Source organism: Somniosus microcephalus, unplaced genomic scaffold, assembly GCF_052327205.1.
Source record: "Somniosus microcephalus isolate GS21.2 unplaced genomic scaffold, FLI_Smic_1.0 scaffold2, whole genome shotgun sequence".
Classification (NCBI taxonomy): Eukaryota; Metazoa; Chordata; class Chondrichthyes; order Squaliformes; family Somniosidae; genus Somniosus; species Somniosus microcephalus.
In genome coordinates, this window is record NW_028225189.1 from 472173 (window position 1) to 496319 (window position 24147).

The window sequence follows — 24147 nt, forward strand, 5'->3', positions numbered from 1 at the left end:
TCATTACTTGTTGACCTATTCTGGGCAACTCGTCTGGTTTAAGTCCAGCATTCTGCCTTTCTAGATCTTTAACCTGTTGTTGGTTCCTCACTTCTTTATTTAGTGCTTGTACCTCCTGATTTAGTTGTACTAAGTATCGCCTTAATCTATCTTGCACTGGTCCTGGTCATAAATACATACTTTGGTTCTGTCTTCACAAAGGAGGACACAAATAACATCCCAGAGATGTCGGGGAACATAGGGTCTAATGAAAGGGAGGAACTGAATGAAATTAGTATCTGTAGGGAAATGGTGTTAGGGAAATTGATGGGATTGAAGGCTGATAAATCCCCAGGGCCTGATAATCTACATCCTAGGGTACTTAAGGAAGTGGCCCTAGAAATAGTAGATGCATTGCTGGTCATCTTCCAAAATTCGATAGACTCTGGAACAGTACCCGTGGATTGGCGGGTAGCTAATGTTACCCCACTATTCAAAAAGGGTGGTAGAGAGAAAATGGGGAATTATAGACCGGTAAGCCTGGCATCGGTAGTGGGGAAAATGCTAGAGTCCATTTTAAAGGATGTAATAGCAGAGCACTTGGAAAACAGTGACAGGATCGGACAAAGTCAACATGGAGGGTCCCTAAACTTACATAGAAACATAGAAGATAGGAGCAGGAGTAGGCCATTTGGCCCCTCGAGCCTGCTCCGCCATTCAATGTTCAAGTTTCTGGAGTGGGACTTGAACCCACAACCTTGTGCCTCAGAGGCGAGAGTGCTACCCACAGAGCCACTGGCTGACACTAAAGAACAAGCAGTTCTGACGAAAGGTCATCGACCTGAAACGTTAACTCTGTTTCTCTCTCCACAGATGCTGCCTGACCTGCTGAGTATTTCCAGCATTTTCTGTTTTTATTAAAGAACCGAGGGAGTGATTGCTGACAGGAGGTATGTTGGGTCGTCCTGCACATGCGCACCTCCCTGGCGGCTGAGGCGAAACACCGACTCGCCCCCACCTGAGCCGCTCACGCGTACCAGATGTTGCGGCTCCGTATGCACGCCCGATGTTCCAACCGCGGGGTTTTGTGCGCTGAGCATGCGCGTTGTGGACCGATCAGGACGGGCGATTGTGGAGCAGGAGGAAGAGCGTGGGGGCCATGAGCACATGCGCGGGACTCGGAGTCAACAGAGTGCTTTCTGGAGCGTGGGGGCTTGTGGGTATTACAGCCGCCATTACTGCTGATCCTTTCAACCAACCTGTGCAGCAGCTGGAGCCTGAAAATCAGCTTCACTGCCCCTAGGTTCGGAAAGGGGAAAATTAAACAACAGTTTGCCTCTGATCCTTTTCTGATCTCAATTTACAGGGTTATAGAAGTGGAGCAGTTACAGGCGGGAAGTTCAGACCAAACATCACGTCAAGATCTGACAGAGTCGCTGGATTCATCAGGACCTGAATATCATCGGCCTTTGCACATGGAAGGAGAAAGCAGCGATCGCAGCGATGACAAACCGCACATGTGTTCGGTGTGTGGACGCGGATTCAGCCGATCGCCTGACCTGGCGAGACACTTACACCGTCACACCGGGGAGAAACCGGGTAAAGGTGGGGACGGTGGGAAAGGATTCAGTTCCCCATCTACGTTGGAAGTTCAACGGCGCAGTCACACCAGGGACAGTCCGTTCACCTGCTCCGTGTGTGGAAAGGGATTTGTTTGTTCATCCCACCTGCAAACACACCAGTGAGTTCACACTGGAGAGAGACCATTTCAGTGTTCTAACTGTGGGAAGAGCTTTAAAAGCTCCGGGCAGCTGAAGAGACACCAGCTTGTTCACACTGATGAGAGACCATTTCAATGTTCTGACTGTGGGAAGAGCTTTAAAAGCCCCGGGGAACTGAAGGAACACCAGCTTGTTCACACTGATGAGAGACCATTTCAGTGTTCTGACTGTGGGAAGAGCTTTAAAAGCTCCGGGGAGCTGAAGGGACACCAGCTTGTTCACACTGATGAGAGACCGTTTCTGTGTCCTAACTGTGGGAAGAGCTTTAAAAGCCCCGGGGAACTAAAGCAACACCAACTTGTCCACACTGATGAGAGACCATTTCAGTGTCCTAACTGTGGGAAGAGCTTTAAAATCCCCCGGGAGCTCAAGCTACACCAGCTTGTTCACACTGATGAGAGGCCGTTTAAATGTTCTGACTGTGGGAAGAGTTTTAAAAGCTCCGGGAATCTGAAGGGACACCAGCTTGTTCACACTGGGGAGAGACCATTCACCTGCTCCGAATGTGGGAAGGGATTCACTCAGTCATCCAACCTCCTGTCACACCAGCGAGTTCACACTGGGGAGAGACCGTTCACCTGCTCCATGTGTGGGAAGGGATTCACTCATTCATCCAACCTCCTGTCACACCAGCTTGTTCACACTGACGAGAGACCCTTTAAATGTTCTGACTGTGGGAAGGGCTTTAAAAGCTCCGGGGATCTGAAGGAACACCAGCGAGTTCACACTGACGAGAGACCGTTTCAGTGTTCTGACTGTGGGAAGAGCTTTAAAAGCTCCGGGGATCTGAAGGAACACCAGCGGGTTCACACTGACGAGAGACCGTTTCTGTGTCCTTACTGTGGGAAGAGCTTTAAAGGCTCCAAGGATCTGAAGGAACACCAGCGAGTTCACACTGACGAGAGACCCTTTAAATGTTCTGACTGTGGGAAGAGCTTTAAAAGCTCTACGAGCCTTAAGAGACACCAGCGTGTTCACACTGATCATCGAATCTAACAGCACAGAAGGTGGTGATTCGGCCCATCCTGTCTATGCCGGCTCTTTGAAAGAGCTGTCCAATTTAGTCCCAAACCCCAGCTTTATCCCCAGAACTCTGCAAACTAGTCCTCTTCAAGTACGTGTACAATTACCGTTTGAAAGTTCCTGTGGAACCTGATTCCAGCATCCTTTCAGATGGTGCGTTCCAGATCTTAACAACCCTCTGTGTGAAAACAATTCTCCTCATTCCCCTCTAGTTCTTTTAGCAACTATTTTAAAGCTGTGACCTTTGGTTACCGACCCACTTGCCAGAGTGAATAGTTTCTCCCTACTTATTTTGAACACCTCTATTAGGTCTCCTCTTAACCGTCTCTGCTCTAAGGGGAACAATCCCAGCTTCTCCAATCTCTCCACATATCTGAAGTCCCTCATCCCTGGTACCATCCTGGTCAACCTCCTCTGCATCCTCTCCAAGGCCTTGACATCCTTCCTAAAGTGTGGTGCCCAGAACTGTACACAAGACTCCAGCTGAGGCCAAAACCCTGCAGCTGTACAAAACCCTGGTTAGACCACACCTGGAGCACTGTGAGCAGTTCTGGGCACCACACCTTAGGAAGGATATATTGGCCTTGGAGGGAGTGCAGCGTAGGTTTACCAGAATGATACCCGGACTTCAAGGGTTAAGTTACGAGGAGAGATTGTACAAATTAGAGTAGTGGTCCCTAGAATTTAGAAAGTTAAGGTGTGATCTGATCGAAGTTTTCAGGATATTAAGGGGAACAGATAGGGTAGATAGAGAGAAACTGTTTCCGCTGGTTGGGCAGTCTAGGACTAGGAGGCATAGTCTAAAAATAGAGCCAGACCTTTCAGGAGTGAAATTAGGAAACACTTCTACACACAAAGGGTGGTAGAAGTTTGGAACTCTCTTCCGCAAATGGCAATTGATGCTAGATCAATTGTTAATTTTAAATCTGAGATTGACAGGTTTTTGTTGCCCAAAGGTATTAAGGGATATGGGCCAAAGGCGGGTGTATGGAGTTAGATCGCAGATCAGCCATGATCTCATTGAATGGCGGAACAGGCTCGAGGGGCTGAATGGCCTCCTCCTGTCCTATGTTCCTCACTAGTGATTTGTAAAGGTTTAGTGTAACTTCCTTGTTTTTGTATTCAATGGCGCTATTTACAAAGCCAAGTATCCCACACACTTTCTGAACCGCCTCACCAACTTGCCGCGGCACTTTCTAAGATTTGTGAATATGGACCCCCAGGTCCCTCTGCTCTTGCACCCCCTCAAAATAGTCCCATTTAGATTATACGGCCTCTCCCTGTTGTTTCTCCCAAAGTGCATCACTTCACACTTATCCTCATTTAATTTCATCTGCCTTGTGTCTGCTCATTTCACAGTCTGTCTCTGTCCTTCTGAAGTCTGCTACTACTATGCTCACTATTTACTACGTTGCCAAGTTTTGTATCATCTGTAAACTTCAAACTTGTACACCTATACCCAAGTCCAGGTCAGTTATATATAACAAGAAAAGCAATGGTCCTAATCCCGACCCCTGGGGAACCCACTGCATACTTCCCTCCAGTCAGAAAAACATCCCTCAGCACTGCTCACTGTCTCCTATCCCTCAGCCAATTATATACCCAAATTACCATCAGCCCTTTAATACCATGTGCTTCTCTTTTCCGAGTAGGTCTCTTGTGTGGTACTTTATCAAATGCCTTTTGAAAGTCCATAAGAACATAAGAAATAAGAGCAGGAGTGGGCCATACGGCCCCTCGAGCCTGCTCCACCATTCAATAAGATCATGGCTGATCATCGACCTCAACTCCACTTTCCCGCCCGATCTCCATATCCCTTGATTCCCCTAGAGTCCAACAATCTATCGATCTCAGCCTTGAATATACTCCAAGACTCAGCATTCACAGCCCTCTGGGGCAGAGAATTCCAAAGATTCACAACCCTCTGAGTGAAGAAATTCCTCCTCATCTCAGTCTTAAATGGCCGACCCCTTATCCTGAGACTCTGCCCCCTAGTTCTAGACACTCCAGCCAGGGGAAACAACCTCTCAGCATCAACCCTGTCAATCCCCTTCAGAATCTTGTATGTTTCAATGAGATCACCTCTCATTCTTCTAAACTCCAGAGAGTATTGGCCCATTCTACACAATCTCTCATCATAGGACAGACCTCTCATCCCAGGAATCAATCTAGTGAACCTTCGTTGCACCGCCTCCAAGGCAAGTATATCCTTCCTTAGATAAGGAGACCAAAACTGTGCCCAGTACTCCAGGTGTGGTCTCACCAAGGCCCTGTACAATTGGAGCAAGACTTCCTTACTCTTATACTCCAACCCCTTTGCAATAAAGGCCAACATGCCATTTGCCTTCCTTATTACTTGCTGTACCTGCAGGCTAGCTTTCTGTGTTTCTTGCACGAGGACACCCAAATCTCTCTGAACACCAACATTTGAAAGTTTCTCACCATTTAAAAAAGATTCTGTTTTTCTATTCTTCCTACCAAAGTGAATAACCTCACATTTCCCTACATTATACTCCATCTGCCACCTTACTGCCCACTCACTCAGTCTATCTATATCCCTTTACAGACTCTCTGTGTTCTCCTCACAGCTTACTGTCCCACCTAGCTTTGTATCATCAGCAAACTTGGATACATGACACTCGGTCCCTTCATCTGGGTCATTAATATAGATTGTAAATAGCTGAGGCCCCAACACTGATCCTTGCGGCACCCCACTAGTTACAGCCTGCCAACCTGAAAAAGATCCATTTATCCCTACTCTCTGTTTTCTGCCTGTTAACCATTCCTCTATCCATGTTACTATATTACCCCCAACCCCGTCAACCCTAATCTTGTGTAATAATCTTTTATGTGGCACCTTGTCGAATGCCCTTTGGAAATCCAAATATACTACATCCACTGGTTCCCCTTTATCTACCCTGCTAGTTACATCCTCAGATAACTCTAATAAATTTGTCAAACACGATTTCCCTTCCATAAAACCATGTTTACTCAGCCTACCCATGTTATGATTTTCTAAGTGCCCTGATACAACTTCCGTAACAATGGATTCCAGCATTTTCCCAACGACTGATGTCAGGCTAACTGGCCTGTCGGTCCCTGTTTTTTCTCTCCCTCCTTTCTTGAATAGCGGTGTTACATTTGCGACCTTCCAATCCGCTGGGACCGTTCTAGAATCTCGGGAATCTTGGAAGATCAAAACCAATGCATCCACTATCTCTTCAGCCACCTCTTTTAGAACCCTAGGATGTAGGCCGTCAGGTCCAGGGGATTTGTCGGCTTTTAGTCCCATTAGTTTCTCTAGTACTTTACATTAAGTTCCTCACCCTCATTAAACCCTCAGTTCCCCACCATCTTTGGTATGCTTTTGTGTCTTCTACTGTGAAGAGATACAAAATATTTGTTTTAACGTTTCTGCCATTTCCTTATTCCCCATAATAATTTCTCCTGTCTCTACCTCTAAGGGACCAACGTTGTCAGCTGTGGCTCAGTGGGCAGCTCACTCGCCTCTGGGTCAAAGGGTGGTGGGTTCAAGTCCCACTCCAGAGACTCGAGCACATAAAGCTAGGCTGACACTCCAGTGCAGTGCTGAGGGAGTGCTGCACTGTCGGAGGGGCCGTCTTTCAGATGAGACGTTAAACCGAGGCCCCGTCTGCTCTCTCGGGTGGATGTAAAAGATCCCATGGCAGTATTTTGAAGAAGAGCAGGGGAGTTCTCCCCGGTGTCCTGGGGCCAATATTTATCCCTCAACCAACATAACAAAACAGATTATCTGGTCATTATCACATTGCTGTTTGTGGGAGCTTGCTGAGTGAAAATTGGCTGCTGCACTTCCCACATTACAACAGTGACTACACTTCAAAAAGTAAAGTGCTTTGAGACGTCCAGTGGCCATGAATGGCGCTATAGAAATGCAAGTCTTTCTTTACTTTTGCTACTCTCTTCCTTTTTGATGCTTTTGATTTAATGATTAAACATTTAAGAAATTATTGCAGTGACAAAGGCTGTCTGTGAAACTGGAGGAAATTTGTCTTTAAATAATGTTATTTAAAAAAAAAATTTTAATGTAAGATTGAACTTTTTATTTACAGTAAATGACATTTACAGAGCTCAGGTCTCAGCTCTTTGTACAAAGTCACAAGCCCTCATGCCTACAAGGCAGGGGTCCCAGTCTCTACAAGCTTCTTGGTCATCTTCACTTGTTCATCCGGATAATGGGTCTCCAGGAATTCACACAGTTGAGGGTCGGCACTCCCAGTGGAGAGTTTGTGCAGATCCAGCAGACTCTGGTTGACATTCTTCTCCATCTGCAGGGCTCTCTGCATCGCCGAGCGGAGCCTCTCACTCTCCTGGCCGAACAAGTGGACTGTAATGAAACTTAAAAACTTAAATTCATTTTTGAAACTTATCAAATTAAATTAAATTCACCCCAGCCGGGGTGACAACGCACTCCAGTCCTCGCGGCACCCACCGGTCTCGGAAGGTCTCAAGTGTGCCGGCAGACACCGCGTGCTCCATCTCCAGGGCCACCCGGGCATGAACATGGCCGCGGAAGAGAGGCAGGCAATTGGGCCGTACGACCCCCTCGACTGCCCGCTGCCTGGACCTGTTTATTGCCATTTTGGCCAGGCTCAGGAGCAGTCCTACAAGGAGGTCCTCCGATCTGCCTGCTCCCCTTTGCACCGGGTGGCCGTAGATCAGGAGCGTGGGACTGAAGTGCAACCAAAAATCGAGGAGCAGCCCCTTCAAAAAATGGAACAGGGGCTGCAACCTCTCACATTCCACATAAACATGGAACACGGACTCCTCTAGGCTGCAGAAAAGGCAGGCAGCCTGGGAGTCTGTGAACCTACTTAACATTTTATTGCAAGGGACGGCTCCGTGCAACACCCTCCAGGCCAAGTCCCCAATAGAACAAGGGAGGACTCCCGCATAGAGAGCCCTCCATTGGGGACCTCCGCCTCCACCAGATGGCAAGATGGCACGCCAAGGCGTGTACGGACGGCAGACGATGATGGCAAAGTGGAGAGTGTGCAGCAGCAGCCCGTACAGGAAACCCCTCCATGCAGAGCTCAAGGGCATGGAGGACATTTCCCCGAGGCGGCTCAAGTTGTGAGGCGCCATTTCCTGAGAGGGGTTTCAGGGTCGTGCGCCGATGAGGAATTCTGTCCGAACGGGGGTCAGTTCGGACGGGATCACCCCATGTGCTTGAGCCTCCTCGATACACCTAGTGGAGTCGGGGCCCACTGCCGCTTTCAGCAACTCGATGGCTTTGGCCGTGCGCCAGACGTTGGCCAAGGACAGGCGCTGTGCCAGCTCTTCTGGCACCATCCAGCCCACTCCTCCACCATATAGCAGGTCCCTGATTCTAGTCACCTTGCCAGGCACAGCCCTGCTCTCCGCCAGCCACCCGATCCAGCAGTCACGGAGGTGCGGATTCCTGAGCAGCGGCTCCCGAAGGAGAACCGCCACTCCTGATGGGGGAGAACTCCGCCTGGAGGCGACGCTGTTCCAGACCCATAGCAGTTCCCGGTAGAAGACAGGCAGCTCCCGCAGGTAGGCATGTGTACCACCCAATTCCACAAACAGGAGCTGCGTGTCGTAATTGAGGCCATGCAGCTGACAGAAGAAATACGTCGCCAGCGCACACCATCGAGGAGGATTCTCGATGTACAGGTATCTCTGCAGGAGCCGAGTGGGTTTGGAAGGTGCTGCTGAAGAAGTCTTGGCGAGTTGCTGCAGTGCATCTTGTAGATGGAACACACTGCAGCCACAGTGCTCTGGTGGTGCAGCGAGTCACTAAGGTGGTGGATGGGGTGCCAATCAAGCGGGCTGCTTTGTCTTGGATGGTGTCGAGCTTCTTGAGTGTTGTTGGAGCTGCACTCATCCAGGCAAGTGGAGAATATTCTATCACACTCCTGACTTGTGCCTTGTAAATGGTGGAAAGGCTTTGGGGAGTCAGGAGGTGAGACACTTGCCACAGGATACCCAGCCTCTGACCTTTGGAATTCTCTTCCCCAGAGAGCTGTGGAGGCTGGGTCATTGAGTGTGTTTAAGGTGGAGATAGACAGATTTTTGAACGATAAGGGAGTCAAGGGTTATGGGGAGCGGGCAGGGAAGTGGAGTTGAGGCCAAGATCAGATCAGCCATGATTTTATTGAATGGCAGAGCAGGCTCGAGGGTCCAAATGACCTACTCCTGCTCCTACGCCTTATGTTCTTGTGTCTCTCATCAGCTCCGGCCACTGAGTTGTGTCTGACACCGCGCATGCGTCCCATGGCCTCGCCCTCTCCTGCTCCACAGGCGCCCGGCCCGCACCGCGCATGCTCAGCACACACCCTGGGCCCCTGTCAATCATCCTCCCCCGTGCCTGCGCGCTGGGCCCGAGCTCCAGGCTGCCGCGCGGGGCTTTCTTTGTAAAGTCGGTGTTGGTGAAGAGCCGCAATCAGTGAGGGAAAGTGAGTTTTGTGAGGGGGCGGAGTGAACCGCAGCACGTGATCACGGGGCCTGTGACTGACGGGAGATCTGACCAAAAGGAAGAGCGCGGGCAGAGCTGACTGGCGGCGAGTCCTCCAACCAATGGCGGCGCGGCAAGGGGGCGGGGCCTCCTCTCCAGCTCAGGTGCGCTGGGGCCGATTGTGATGCGCTGTCCCCCGGTGAGAACAGCTCAGTCAGCACAGAGCTGGGGCTGGAATCTGGGAGAGGGGCCGCAAGCAGCACAGAGCTGGGGCTGGAATCTGGGAGAGGGGCCGCAGGCAGTGGGCCTGGCAAAGGGACAGTCACTGATTGAATAATAAACAGGGGTAAGGGCAGACTAACCTCACATCATATATATATTAATGAATACTTTACATCTGTTTTCACAAAAGAGAGGGACGATGCAGACATCGCAATCAGGGAGGACTGTGAAATATTAGATGAAATAAACACAGTGAAAGAGGAAGTATTAAGGGGTTTAGCATCTTTGAAAGTGGATAAATCCCCAGGCCCGGATGAAATGTATCCCAGACTGTTAAGAGAAGCAAGAGAGGAAATAGCAGAGGCTCTGACCATCATTTTCCAATCCTCTCTGTCTACAGGGGTGGTGCCGGAGGACTGGAGGACTGCTAACGTGGTACCATTGTATAAAAAGGGAGAAAGGGATAGACTGAGTAATTACAGGCCAGTCAGCCTAACCTCAGTGGTGGGAAAATTATTGGGAAAAATTCTGAGGGCCAGGATAAATCTTCATTTAGAAAGACACGGATTAATCAGAGACAGACAGCATAGATTTGTTAAGGGAAGGTCGTGTCTGACTAACTTGGTTGCATTTTTTGAGGAGGTAAGAAGGAGGGTCGATGAGGGTAGTGTGTTTGATGTAGTCTATATGGATTTTAGCAAGGCTTTTGATAAGGTCCCGCATGGCAGACTGGTCACGACAGTAAAAGCCCGTGGGATCCAAGGCAAAGGGACAAGTTGGATCCAAAATTGGCTCAGAGGCAGGAAACAAAGGGTAAAGGTCGAAGGGTGTTTGTGACTGGAAGGCTGTTTCCAGTGGGGTTCCGCAGGGCTCAGTACTGGGCCCTTTGCTTTTTGTGGTATAAATCAATGATTTGGACTGGAATGTAGGAAGTATGATTAAGAAGTTTGCAGATGATGCAAAAGTTGGCCGTGTGGTTGATAATGAAGAAGAAAGCTGCAGACTGCAGGAAGATATCAATGGACTGGTCAGGTGGGCAGAACAGTGGCAAATGGAATTCAATCTGGAGAAGTGTGAGGTGATGCATTTGGGGAGGGCTCACAAGGCAAGGGAATACACTATAAATGGTAGGACACTGAGAAGTGCAGAGGAACAGAGGGACCTTGGAGTGCATGTCCACAGATCCCTAAAGGTAGCAGGACAGGTAGATAAGGTGGTTAAGAAGGCACACGGGATACTTGCCTTTATTAGCCGAGGCATAGAATATAAGAGCAGGGAGGTTATGCTTGAACTGTATAAAACACTAGTTAGGCCGCAGCTAGAATACTGCGTGCAGTTCTGGTCACCACATTACAGGAAGGATGTGATTGTACTAGAGAGGGTGCAGAGGAGATTTACGAGGATGTTGCCTGGGCTGGGGAATTTTAGCTATGAGGATAGATTGGATAGGCTGGGGTTGTTTTCTTTGGAACAGAGGAGGCTGAGGGGAGACCTAATTGAGGTGTATAAAATTATGAGGGGCCTAGATAGAGTGGACAGGAAGGACCTATTTCCCTTAGCAGGGAGGTCAATAACCAGGGGGCACAGATTTAAAGTAATTGGTCAGAAGTTTAGAGGTGGTTTGAGGAGATTTTTTTTTCACCCAGCGGGTGGTGGGGGTCTGGAACTCAGTGCATGAAAGGGTGGTCGAGGCAGAGACCCTCATCACATTTAAAAAGTACTTGGATATGCACTTGAAGTGCTGTAACCTACAAGGCTACGGAGGATAGAATGCCCCAGTCCCCAGGCACGGACATCCAGCACCTCGATCACAGCAACAATTCACAAAACAACGGCAATATAACTTGGAGCAGAGACGGTTAAGTGGAGCTGTGATCAAGGTGCTCAAAATTATGAGGGGTTTTGATCGAGCAAACAAGGAGAAGCTGTTGTCACTGGCAGGAGGGTCGGTAATGAGAGGACACAGATTTCAGATCATTGGCAAAAGAATCAAGAGAGGAAATGAGGAGACTTTTTTTACACAGCGAATTGTGATGATCTGGAATGCGCTGCCTGAATGGGAGGTGGAAGCAGATTCAATAGTAACTTTCAAAAGGGAATTGGATATATACTAAAGGCAGAAATTTGCAGGGCTGTGGGGAAAGAGCAGGGCAGTGGGACAAATTGCATCGCTCTTTCAGAGAGCCGACACCAGCACGATGGGCTGAAAGGCATCCTACTGTGCTCTATGATTCTATAACATCAGCTTCTCTCTGCTCACTAGTACTGAGAGAACAGGGAATAATCTTTAAATCCAGCCCAGTTATTGGGGGCTCTTAACATTAACAAGCCCCAGTTGCCTGAATTAACATGGTTCAGTCCTGGATGTGATTAAAGGCATCGGAAACAGTGGAATCGACCCACCGCAGTCACACTGTGGACACTCTGGTGTGTCAGCGGGTGGGATACACCAGGGAATCCCTTTCCACACACTGAGGTTGACTCTAATGATCGGGGGTCCCAGGGTTTCGGATACCAGATAATCAAGCTCACAAGAACACAGATTGTCTCTCCAGGCTTTATTAAGAGCGCTGCATAACACAGATCGGGTGATAATTCCCTCAATCTGGAGAATAGAAGTACAGTGGATTCACGCGCGATCTTCTCGAGTCTGTTCCAACTGACAACGGCTTAAGTGGCCTGTTCTTATACACAAGCTTGGTTACCGCTCAGGAAGTGGGATTGTTTGGACCCGTCTGTTGACCGCCTCCTGAACTCCTGCTAATTCAGGGAATTCAGTCCATCTGTGACCAGACTATAACCACAAGCCGTCTGGTTATCACACCTACACGGTCCGTGAGGTTATCAGATTCACACCCAGACGTTGTGTCTTTACTTGTCTGGCACTTCATCCCATAACACGGGTACAGGGGCTCAGTAATGTTTCATTCATCAGAACAACAACAACTTGTATTTATATAGCGCCTTTAATATAGTAAAACGTCCCAAAGCGCTGCACAGGAGTATTTTAAGTCAAAAAACTTGACACCGATCCACATAAGGATAAATTAGGGCAGGTGACCAAAAGCTTGTTCGAAGAGGTAGGTTTTAAGGAGCGTCTTAAAGGGGGAAAGTTGAGTCATTGAGTATATTCAAGGCTGAGATCGATAGATCCTTGGACTCTCGGGGAATCAAGGGATATGGAGATCGGGTGGGAAAGTGGAGTTGAGGTCGATGATCAGCCATGATCTTATTGAATGGCGGAGCAGGCTCGAGGGGCCGTATGGCCGACTCCTGCTCTTATTTCTTATGTTCTTATGAAAGAGAGGTAGCGAGGTGGGCAGGTTTAGGCAGGGAATTCCAGAGCTTAGGGCCTAGGAAACAGAAGGCATGGCCACCAGTGGTGGAGCGATTAAAATCAGGGATGCACAAGAGGCCAGAATTGGAAGAGCGCAGATATCTTGGATGGTTGCGGGGCTGGAGGAGATTACAGAGAAAGGGAGGGGCGAAGCCATGGAGGGATTTGAAAACAAGGATGAGAATTTTGAAATCAAGGTGCTGCTTAACAGGGAGTCAATGTAGGTCAGCGAGCACAGGGGTGATGGGTGAACGGGACTTGGTGCGAGTTAGGACACGGGCAGCCGAGTTTTGGACGACCTCAGGTTTATGTAGGGGTCAAAGACAAAGTACAACAACATACAGGTCAGCTTAATAGAATCTCATCATATTTATGGGGCCATCAATATAAAATAGTCTCTGATATATTAAGTAGGGAATTCAGGAGAAATGTCTTTACCCAGAGAATGGTGAGAATGGGGAACTCGCTACCACAGGGAGTAGTTGAGGTGAACAGCACAGATGCATTTATGGGGAAGCCACATGAGGGAGAAAGGAATGGGAGGAGATGTTGATCGGGTTAATTGAAATAGGGTGGGTGTGGGGCATAAACACTGGCATGGACCAGTTGGGCCGAATGGCCTGTTTCTGTGCTGTATTCTATGTAACACCATGAACAGTCAATCGAAGGGAATCATCAGCACAACAGTCTTAAAGATTAAACAGCAGTCCAAGAATTTATAAAACATTCATCCATTCCACGTTCATGTCGCCCCAGCTACAGAACAGTGTGAACTCGCTGGTGTCTCTTCAGGTCCTTCGCCGATTTAAAGCTCTTACCACAGTCAGAACACTTACATGGTTTCTCATCAGTGTGAACTCGCTGGTGTCTCACCAAGTGGGATGACAGAGTGAATCCCTTCCCACACACGGAGCAGGTGAACAGCTTCTCCCCAGTGTGAGTACGCTGGTGTGTCGTCAAATTTCCAGAGCTTTTAAACCTCTTCCCACAGTCAGAACATTTAAACGGCCTCTCTCCAGTGTGAACTCGCTGGTGTTCAAGCAGAGTTGAGGACTGAGTGAATCCCATCCCACACACAGAGCAGGTGAACGGCCTCTCCCCAGTGTGAACTCGCTGGTGTCTATGGAGGCTGGATGACTGAGTGAATCCCTTCCCACATTCAATACACGTGAACGGCCTCTCCCCATTGTGAACTCGCTGGTGCATCTGGAGCTTGGATAACTCTGCGAATCCCTTCTCACACGGAGCAGGTGAACGGCCTCTCCCTGGTGGGAACTCGCTGGTGTGTCAACAGGTGGGAGGACCGAGTGAATCCCTTCCCACACTCGGAGCAGGTGAACGGCCTCTCCCCGGTGTGACTGCATCGATGAGATTCCAGCTGGGATGGGCAATCGAATCCCTTCCAACAGTCTCCACATTTCCACCATTTCTCCGTGGTGCGGGTGTCCTTGAGTCTCTCCAGGTTGGACGATCAGTTGAAGCCTCATCCACACACAGAACACGTGTACGGTTTCTCCCCGCTGTGAATGGTGCGATGTTTTTTCAGGCTGTGTAACTGGTTAAACCTCTTTCCACAGTCAGTGCACTGGAACACTCTCACTCGGGTGTGTGTTTTCCAGTCACACGGATGTTTGAAATCTTTTCCCACAGACAGAACAGACAAACATTTGTCCTTCCATATTCAAAGGTCAATGATATTCAGGTCCTGATGAATGGAGTGACTCTGTCAGATCTTGATGTGATGTTTGGTTTGAGTTTCCCGTCTGTAAATCCTGCCCTTCTCACACCCTGTAAAAGGAGTTTACAAAAGCCATCACTGTAAATACAGGATAGAAATTCAGAAGACAATTCTAGTTTCTGTGGAACATTCTTTCCCCTCTTGTTCCCCCAAAGCTGTAAATCCCGGTCCCACACACTCTCCCTCCTCCCTGTGCTGAAATCCAAACCCATCGCACCATCTCCAACATTTCTTTCCTCCACTCCCAGTTTTCCCCCTCCCTCTACTCTGGTTGGGTTCAGTTCCACACCCGCTGTGTGCAGAGTGAGAATAAAATCAATGAGTCAATGATTGTCTCTCCTGGTCACGGGGATCCTGAAGCCCTGCCCACTCTTTGTTCCTGTACCAAGATGGCCACACATGCGCCGTGCTGTAGGTGGAACCGGTCTGCCTTTCCTCCACCAAGATGGCGGCGCGTAACCCGGGCCTGTCACCGAGAAAAAGCCTCACAGCTGCCGTCTGGTGGAACACAGACCGGGCCACTGAATCTCATTCGGGCCTGAGGCCGTTCTCCAACTTTATAAACCCTGCGGCGTGGCCTACCCGCAGTTTATTAATCTCCCGACCCCGCTCCCGCCGACCTGCAGCTCCGCCCGGCGACCGTGCAGGGTTTTCTTGTAAAGTCGGTGAGGGACACGTGACCCGGGCCCAGTGACTGATTGACGGGAGCTTCCGACCAACAGGAAGCGGGCAGGGCGGGGCTGGAGGAGTGAGCTGGCGGCGGGTCCTCCAACCAATCGGGGAGCCTGAGGGGCGGGACTTGTGCCGGCTGATTGTCTGATCCGCAGGGCAGCGAGTTTCTCCAGTCCCTTGTTCAGGGCCCGGGTCCCGGGGAGGCTGTGGCCCTTTATTCCCCTCATTGGACACAAGGCTCTTTGGCTCACAACCCACAGGCTCAGATTGCAATTCAGACTTTTTAAATTCATGAATAAAAGCAGATAAACCTCGTGCTTCTGTGGCACAAACTTTTTAATATTTGGGAGTAAAAGTACAAGTTTTTTCCCCTCTGGGGAATTAGTTATTAGTTTCAGGAAACAACAACAACCACTTGTATTTATAAAGCGCCTTTAATGTAGTGAAACATCCCAAGGCTCTTCACAGGAGCGTTAGAAAACAAAATCTGACACCGAGCCACATAAAGCGATATTCGGGCAGATGACCAAAAGCTTGGTCAAAGAAGTAGGTTTTAAGGAGCATCTTAAAGGAGGAGAGAGAGGTAGAGAGATGGAGAGGTTTAGGGAGGGAATTCCAGAGCTTAGGGCCCAGGCAGCTGAAGGCACGGCCGCCAATGGTGGAGCGATTAAAATTGGGGAGGCTCAAGAGGCCTGAATTAGAGAAGCGCAAATATCTCGGAAGGTTGTCGGGGCTGGAAGAGATTCCAGAGATAGGGAGGGGCGAGGCCACGGAGGGATTTGAAAACAAGGATGAAAATTTTAAGGATGAGACACTTGAAGAAAAGCAGGGATAATAATAACAATCAACTTTATTGTCATTGTTAGTGCACAAGTGCAGTACAACGAAATGTAGGCTTGCGGCTCCCGAGAGTGTACATTTAGATTAAGACATTTAAACATTCAACATTCATTTGGCTTGTAATACATTAACATAAACATAACCATAATAAAGTGCATTGGCAGATGTGCAGGCTTTAGAGTTTATTTGTGGAGTTCAGTTGGATGACAGCCCTGGGAAAGAAGCTGTTCCTAAATCTGGTCGTTCAGGTGCGAATGCATCTGTAGCGTCTCCCAGATGGCAGGAGGGCCGTTATGGGACAGGGTCGTTAATTCTGTTCTGCGACAGTTACTGGGACAGACTGTATCTCCTCTCTCCTCCACACAGGGATTTGTGGTAGTTAAAGGGACAGCAATTCTCCTTGTTTTGCGAGATTGTAATTAAAGGGACACTGCTCTGAGATGGCTGCGAACTTTTACTGCCACCAGCCTTTCTAAAACTTCTTCCTTTTTTGAGGATCTGTGTGAACTCGCTGGTGACTCAGCAGGTGGGATGAACTCTGAAACCTCTTTGCACAGTCAGATCATTTAAAGGGTCTCTCATCGGTTCTGGGGCAGGAGGGATCTGGTTAACAGTGATCACAATATCATTAGGTTTAAAGTAGTTATGGAAAGGGACATAATAAAATCAGCGGTGAAAATACCCAGCTGGAAGAGAGCCAGTTTCAGTGATTTGAGAAGGGATCGAGCACAGGTGGACTGGAAACAAAGATTGTCCAGGAAAACAGTGAATGATCAACGGTCCCAGACCTGAAACGTTAACTCTGTTTCTCTCTCCACGGATGCTGCCTGGCCTGCTGAGTATTTCCAGCATTTTCTGTTGTTATTCCAAATTCAGTACCCTGTCCCTCCCTTCTCTCCATATCCCTTGATCCCTTTAGCCTTAAGAAATATATCCAACTCCTTCTTGAATATATTTAATGAATTGGCCTCCACTGCCTTCTGTCGTAGAGAATTCCACAGGTTCACCACTCTCTGGGTGAAGAAATTCCTCCTCATTTCAGTCCTAAATGGCTTACCCCTTATCCTTAGACTGTGACCCCTGGTTCTGGACTCCCCGACCATCAGAAACATCCTTCCTGCATCTAGTCTGTCCAGTCCTGTTAGAATTTTACAATTTCAATGAGATCCCCTTTCATTCTTCTAAACTCCAGCGAGTACAAGTCCAATTGACCCAATCTCTCCTCATACGTCATTCCTGCCATCCCAGGTATCAGCCTGGTGAATCTTCGCTGCACTCCCTCCATGGCAAGAAAATCCTTCCTCAGATAAGGCGACCAAAACTGCACACAATACTCAAGGTGTGGTCTCACCAAGGCCCTGTACAACTGCAGCAAGACATCCTTGCTCCTGTACTCGAACCCTCTCGCTACGAAGGCCAACATACCATTTGCCTTCTTAACCGCCTGCTTCTCCCGCTGCTGAGACAAGTGGAATGCAGCAGAGGGCGCTCTTCTGAGTTTGGGGCTCAGGCCTGTTAGTGGACCAGTGCAGAGGGAACTTTACTCTGCACTGGGCTTCACTCCCTCAGCACTGCACTGGAGGGGCAGCACAGAGTTTTAGACTCGAGTCTCTGGAGTGGGACTTCAACCCACAACCTTCTGACTCAGAGGAGAGAGTGCTGCCGCCTGAGCCACGGCTGACACTCTGTATCTGACCCGTGCCGTACCTGCCCTGGGAGTGTTTGATGGGACAGTGTAGAGTGAGCTTTACCCTGTATCTAACCTGTGCTGTACCTGCCCTGGGAGTGTTTGATGGGACAGTGTAGAGGGAGCTTTACTCTGTATCTAACCTGTGCTGTACCTGCCCTGGGAGTGTTTGATGGGACAGTGTAGAGGGAGCTTTACTCTGTATCTAACCTGTGCTGTACCTGCCCTGGGAGTGTTTGATGGGACAGTGTAGAGGGAGCTTTACTCTGTATCTAACTTGTTCTGTACCTGCCCTGGGAGTGTTTGATGGGACAGTGTAGAGGGAGCTTTACTCTGTATCTAACCCATGCCGTACCTGCCCTGGGAGTGTTTGATGGGGCAGTGTGGAGGGAGATTCACTCTGTATCTAACCCATGCTGTACCTGCCCTGGGAGTGTTTGATGGGACAGTGTAGAGGGAGCTTTACTCTGTATCTAACCCGTGCTGTACCTGCCCTGGGAGTATTTGATGGGACAGTGTAGAGGGAGCTTTACTCTGTATCTAACCCGTGCTGTACCTGCCCAGGGAGTGTTTGATGTTGACACCAGGTGCTGAGAATGTTAAAATGTTCCTTTTCCCCACAGTGACATCCAGCACCTTCATGAACACAAAAATTCACTTCAAGAAAGTAACACAAACCCATCAGCTTCTCCCCTGGACACCGACATTGAGAGGACCAGGAATGTCTGTAACAAGTCATCAATTAGCTCTCGTCTTATCTTAGAAACAGGGCCTCAATAGACTGGGTGTTTCAAACAAAGCTGATTTATTGATACAGAATATTAAAATCCAGTCCAGTTATTGGGGTTTTAATATCCACGAAATATAAGATGGCCACTAATAAATCCAGGAGGGAATTCAGGAGAAACGTGTTTACCCAGAGAGTGGTGAGAATGTGGAACCCGCCACCACAAAGAGTAGTTGCGGCTAAAAGTACAGATGCATTTAAGGGGAAGCCACATGAGTGTGTAAGGAATAGGAGGATATGTTGATGGGGTTAATTGAAGTAGGGTGGGTGTGGGGCATAAACACCGGCATGGACCAGTTGGGTTGAAAGTCCTGATTCTGTGCTGTACATTCTATGTAACACCAAGAACAGTCAAAAGAAGGGAATCATAGAAACATAGAAGATAGGAGCAGGAATAGGCCATTCGGCCCCTCGAGCCTGCTCCGCCATTCAATGAGATCATGGCTGATCATCCAAATTCAGTACCCTGTCCCTGCCTTCTCCCCATATCCCTTGATCCCTTTAGCTTTAAGAAATATATCCAACTCCTTCTTGAATATATTTAATGAATTGGCCTCTACTGCCTTCTGTAGTAGAGAATTCCACAGGTTCACCACTCTCTGGGTGAAGAAATTCCTCCTCATCTCAGTCCTAAATGGCTTACCCCTTATCCTTAGACTGTGACCCCTGGTTCTGGACTCCCCCACCATCGGGAACTTCCTTCCTACATCTAGTCTGTCTAGTTCTGTTAGAATTTTATAAGTTTCAATGAGATCCCCTCTCATTCTTCTAAACTCCAGCGAGTATAAGCCCAGTCGACCCAATCTCTCCTCATAAGTCATTCCTGCCATCCCAGGTATCAGTCTGGTGAATCTTAGCCGCACTCATGGCAAGAACATACTTCCTCAGATAAGGTGAGCAAAACTGCACACAATACTCAAAATGTGGTCTCACCAAGGCCCTGTACAACTGCAGCAAGACATCCTTGTTGCTGTGCTCAAACACTCTCGCTACGAAGGCCAACATACCATTTGCCTTCTTAACTGCCTGCTGCACCGGCATGCTTACCTTCAGCGACTGGTGCACAAGGACACCCAGGTCTCGTTGCACTTCCCCTTCTCCCAATCTATTGCTGTTCAGATAATTATCTGCCTCCCTGTTTTTGCCACCAAAGTGGATAACTTCGCATTTATCCACGTTATACTGCATCGGTCAGGCATCTGCCCAATCACCCAACCTGTCCAAATCATATTGGAGTTTCTCAACATCCTCCTCACAGCACACACGCCCACCCAGCTTTGTGTCGTCTGCAAACTTGGAGATATTACATCTAGTTCCCTCGTCTAGATCATTTATAGTGTGAATAGCTGGCGTCCCAGGACCGATCCCTGCGGTACCCCACTAGTCACTGCCTGCCACTCGGAAAAAGACCCGTTTATTCCAACTCTTTGCTTTCTGTCTGCCAACCAGTTCTCTATCCAAGTCAGTACCTTGCCCCCAATCCCATGTGCCTTAACTTTACACGCTAATCTCTTATGCGGGACCTTACCGAAAGCCTTCTGAAAGTCCAAATACACCACATCCACTGGTTCTCCCTTATCTATTCTACCAGTTACATCCTCAAAACATTCCAGTAGATTAGTCACGCACGATTTACCTTCTTGTAAATCCATGTTGACTTTGTCAGATCCTGTCACTGTTTTCCAAGTGCTCTGCTATTACATCTTTTATAATGGACTCTAGCATTTTCCCCACTACCGATGTCAGGCTTACCGGTCTATAAGTCCCTGTTTTCTCTCTACCACCTTTTTTGAACAGTGGGGTGACATTAGCTACCCTCCAATCCATGGGAACTGTTCCAGTGTCTATAGAATCATCAGCACAGCAGTTATATAATTTTTTTGATATATATAAATGACCTGGATATTGGAATTCAGTGTAGAATTTCTAAATTTGCCGATGACACCAAACTTGGGGGTGTGACAAACAGTGAGGATGACACCAATCAACTGCAACAGGACATAGAAAGGCTAGCAGAATGGGCAGGCAAGTGGCAGATGGCATTTAATACAGAGAAGTGTGAGGTGATGCATTTTGGCAGAAGGAACAGGGAGAGGCAATATACACTTAATGGCACAGTTTTAAAGAGTGTGCAGGGACAGAGGGACCTGGGAGTTAATGTGCATAGGTCCCTGAAGGTGGCGGGACATATTGAGAGAGTGGTTAACAAAGCATATGGGATCTTGGGCTTCATAAATAGAGATATTGAGTACAAAAGTAGAGAAGTTATGCTGAAACTTGATAAAGCGCTGGTTAGGCCACAACTTGAGTATTGCGTCCAGTTCTTGTCACCAAACTTTAGGAAGGATGTGAAGGCCCTTGAGAGGGTGCAGAGGAGATTTACCAGAATGGTTCCGGGGATGGGGGATCTTAGCTACAAGGACAGGTTGGAGAAGCTGGATTTGTTTTCATTAAAGCAAAGGCGGTTGAGGGGTGATTTGATAGAGGTGTACAAGATTATGACGGGTTTGGATAGGCTAGACGGTGAAAGGCTGTTCCCACTAGTTGATGGTACAAGGACTAGGGGACACAGATTTAAGGTTATGGGCAAGTGATACAGGGGGGACGTGAGCAAAAACTTTTTTACGCAGCGAGTGGTGAGGACCTGGAACTCGGTGCCGACGGAAGTGGTGGAAGCGGAGACACTCAATGTTTTCAAGGGGAGGCTGGATAGGCACTTGAGGGAAATAAACTTGCAGGGCTACGGGGATAGAGCGGGGGAATGGGAGTGACTGGATTGCTCTACAGAGAGCCGGCACAGACTTGATGGGCCGAATGGCCTCCTTCTGTGCCGTTATGACTCTATGACTGTGACTGGAACCGTGTGAACGTGCTGGTGTCTCAGTAGGCTGGAGTACTGAGCGAATCCCTTCTCACACACGGAGCAGGTGAATGGCCTCTCCCCAGTGTGAACTCGCTGGTGCATCAGCAGGTTGGAGGACTGAGTGAATCCCTTCCCACATACAGAGCAGGTGAATGGCCTCTCTCCAGTGTGGACTTGCTTGTGTGTCAGTAGGTGGGATGGCCGAGTGAATCTCTTCCCACACACAGAGCAGGTGAATGGCCTCTCCCCAGTGTGAACTCGCTGGTGTCCCATCAGATCCCCAGAGCTTTTAAAGCTCTTCCCACAGTCAGGACATTTAAACGGCCTCTCATCGGTGTGAACTCGCTGGTGTCTCAACAGGTGGGGTGATCGAGTGAATTCCTTCCCACACATGGAGCAGGTGAATGGCCTCTCCCCAGTGTGAACTCGCTGGTGTGCCACCAGGCTTGATGACTGAGTGAATCCCTTCCCACACACGGAGCACGTGAATGGCCTCTCCCCAGTGTGAACTCGCTGGTGTCCATTCAAAATCCCAGCGCTTTTAAAGCTCATTCCACAGACAGAACATGTAAACGGTCTCTGATCGGAGTGAAGTCGCTGGTGTTCCTTCAGATCCCCAGAGGTTTTAAAGTTCATCCCACAGTCAGAACATTTAAATGGTCTCTCATCAGTGTGAACTCGCTGGTGTCCCAACAGGTGGGATGACTGAGTGAATCCCTTCCCACACACGGAGCAGGTGAATGGCCTCTCCCCGGTGTGAACTCGCTGGTGTCCGTTCAGAGTGCTGGAGCTTTTAAAGCTCACCCCACAGACAGAACATATAAATGGTCTCTGATCAGAGTGAACTCGCTGGTGTTGCTTCAGATCCCAAGAGGTTTTAAAGCTCTTCCCACAGGCAGAACAGTTAAATGGTCTCGCATCAGTGTGAACTCGCTGGTGTGCCTGTAGGTGGGATGGCCGAATGAATCCCTTCCCACACACGGAGCAGGTGAATGGTCTCTTTCCTGCTCTCTCCAGCTGGTGTCCCTTCAGCTCCTGGGACATTTGAAAGCTTTTCCCACAGTCGGAATGTTTCACCGGCCTCTCCCCAGTGTGAACTCGCTGGTGTGCCAACAGATTCGAGGACCGAGTGAATCTCTTCCCACACACGGAGCAGGTGAACAGAATCTCTCCTGCTCTCTCCAGCTGGTGTCTCTTCAGCTCCTGGGACCTTTTAAATCTCTTCCCACAGTCAGAACATTTAATCGGTCTCTCATCACTGTGAACAAGCTGGTGTCTCAGGAGGGTGGAAGAATGAGTGAATCACATTAAAAATACAGAGCAGGTCAACAGTCTCTCATCGGTGTGGACAAGCTGGTGTCTCAGCAGCACGGATGGTGCAATTAATCCCTTCCACACACGGGGCCGGTGAACAGTTTCTCCCCAGTGTGTAACCACTGTTGTCGCTTCAAGTACTTGTAGATTTTGAAGCTCTTCCCACACTCAGAACATTTAAAAGGTCTCTCATCAGTGTGAACTCACGGCTGTGCCAGCAGATTGGATGAGCGACTGAATCAGGTCCTGAGGAAACGTGTAACTCTGTCAGATCTTGAGGTGCTGTTTGGTTTGAGCTTCCTGTCTGTAAATGCTCCACTTCTAAAACCCTGTAAAAGGAGTGTAGAAAGGGTAAGGGGGGAAGCAGGAATCTTTTTTGGCTTATTTTGCCTCAAAGAACAAACAGGGCAGAGCCGGTCCCACTGGTGTCCTGCCGTGCCCACATTAACCAGCGGGCCAGAAACAGCCCAATCCACCTCACTGACTTGGCCCTAAAGTCAAATCAAGTCTCATCAAAGTCTCATCAAATGACATCCTTTGTGACTGTGACAAAGGTAAACTATCCCTCCTCGTCCTTCCTGACTTGTCTGCAGCCTTTGACACGGTTGACCACTCCATCCTTCTCCCAATGCCTCTCCACCGTCGTCCAGCTGGGTGGGACTGCACTCGCCTGGTTCCATTCTTATCTATCTAATCGTAGCCACAGAATCACCTGCAACGGCTTCTCTTCCCGCTCCCGAATCGTTACCTCTGGTGCCCCCAAGGATCTATCCTTGGGCCCCTCCTATTTCTCATCTAAATGCTGCCCCTTGGTGACATCATCTGAAAACACAGCATCAGTTTCCACATTTACGCTGACAACACCCAGCTCTACCTCACCACCACTTCTCTTGACCCCTCCACAATCTCTAATCCGGTTTTGGGTGAGCAGAAATTTTCTCCAATTAAATATTGGGAAGACTAAAGCAATTGTTTTCAGTCCCTAGCCACTGACTCCATCCCTCTCCCTAACATCTCTCTGAGGCTGAACCACACTGTTAACAACCTTGGTGTCATATCTGACCCTGAAATGAGCTTCCGAACACATATCCGCAGCATAACAAAGACCACCTATTTCCACCTCGGTAACATCGCCCATCTCCACCCCTGCCTCAGCTCATCCGCTGCTGAAACCCTCACCCGGCCCTTTGTTACCTCTAGACTCGACTATTCCAACGCACTCCTGGCTGGTCTCCCACATTCTACCCCACGTAAACTTGAGGTGATCCAAAACTACCCGTGTCGTAACTCAACGCCAAGTCCCGTTCACCCATCACCTCTGTGCTCGCTGACCTACATTGGCTCCCGGTTAAGCAATGCTTCGATTTCAAAATTCTCATCCTTGTTTTCAAATCCCTCCATGGCCTTGCCCCTCCCTATCTTAGTTATTCCCTTCAGCCTCACAACC

General features: G+C 48.8%; 2 protein-coding genes across 2 annotated transcripts in view; both read right to left on the bottom strand.

Annotated features, from left to right (window-relative positions):
- The window catches only part of LOC147084064 (uncharacterized), a 256376-nt gene that overhangs the window by 229500 nt on the left and 2729 nt on the right, over positions 1-24147 (bottom strand). The window lies entirely within an intron of this gene.
- LOC147084067 (uncharacterized) lies at positions 13373-22430 on the bottom strand. The gene is made up of 2 exons (XM_085979887.1): positions 21460-22430; positions 13373-13976 (listed from the first exon to the last, which is right to left on the bottom strand). The coding sequence occupies exons 1-2, from the start codon at positions 22428-22430 to the stop codon at positions 13556-13558; spliced, it is 1392 nt and encodes a 463-aa protein (XP_085836013.1). The 3' UTR covers positions 13373-13555.

Excerpts from the sequence above, each read along its gene's own strand:
- LOC147084067 (XM_085979887.1), bottom strand. The coding sequence starts at position 22,430 with ATGTCCCAGGAGCTGAAGGGACACCAGCTGGAGAGAGCAGGAAAGAGA. Across the intron at positions 13,977-21,459 it reads CGAGTTCACACTGGGGAGAG|GCCGTTCACGTGTATTGAAT; the intron begins GCCATTCACCTG and ends CAATGGGGAGAG.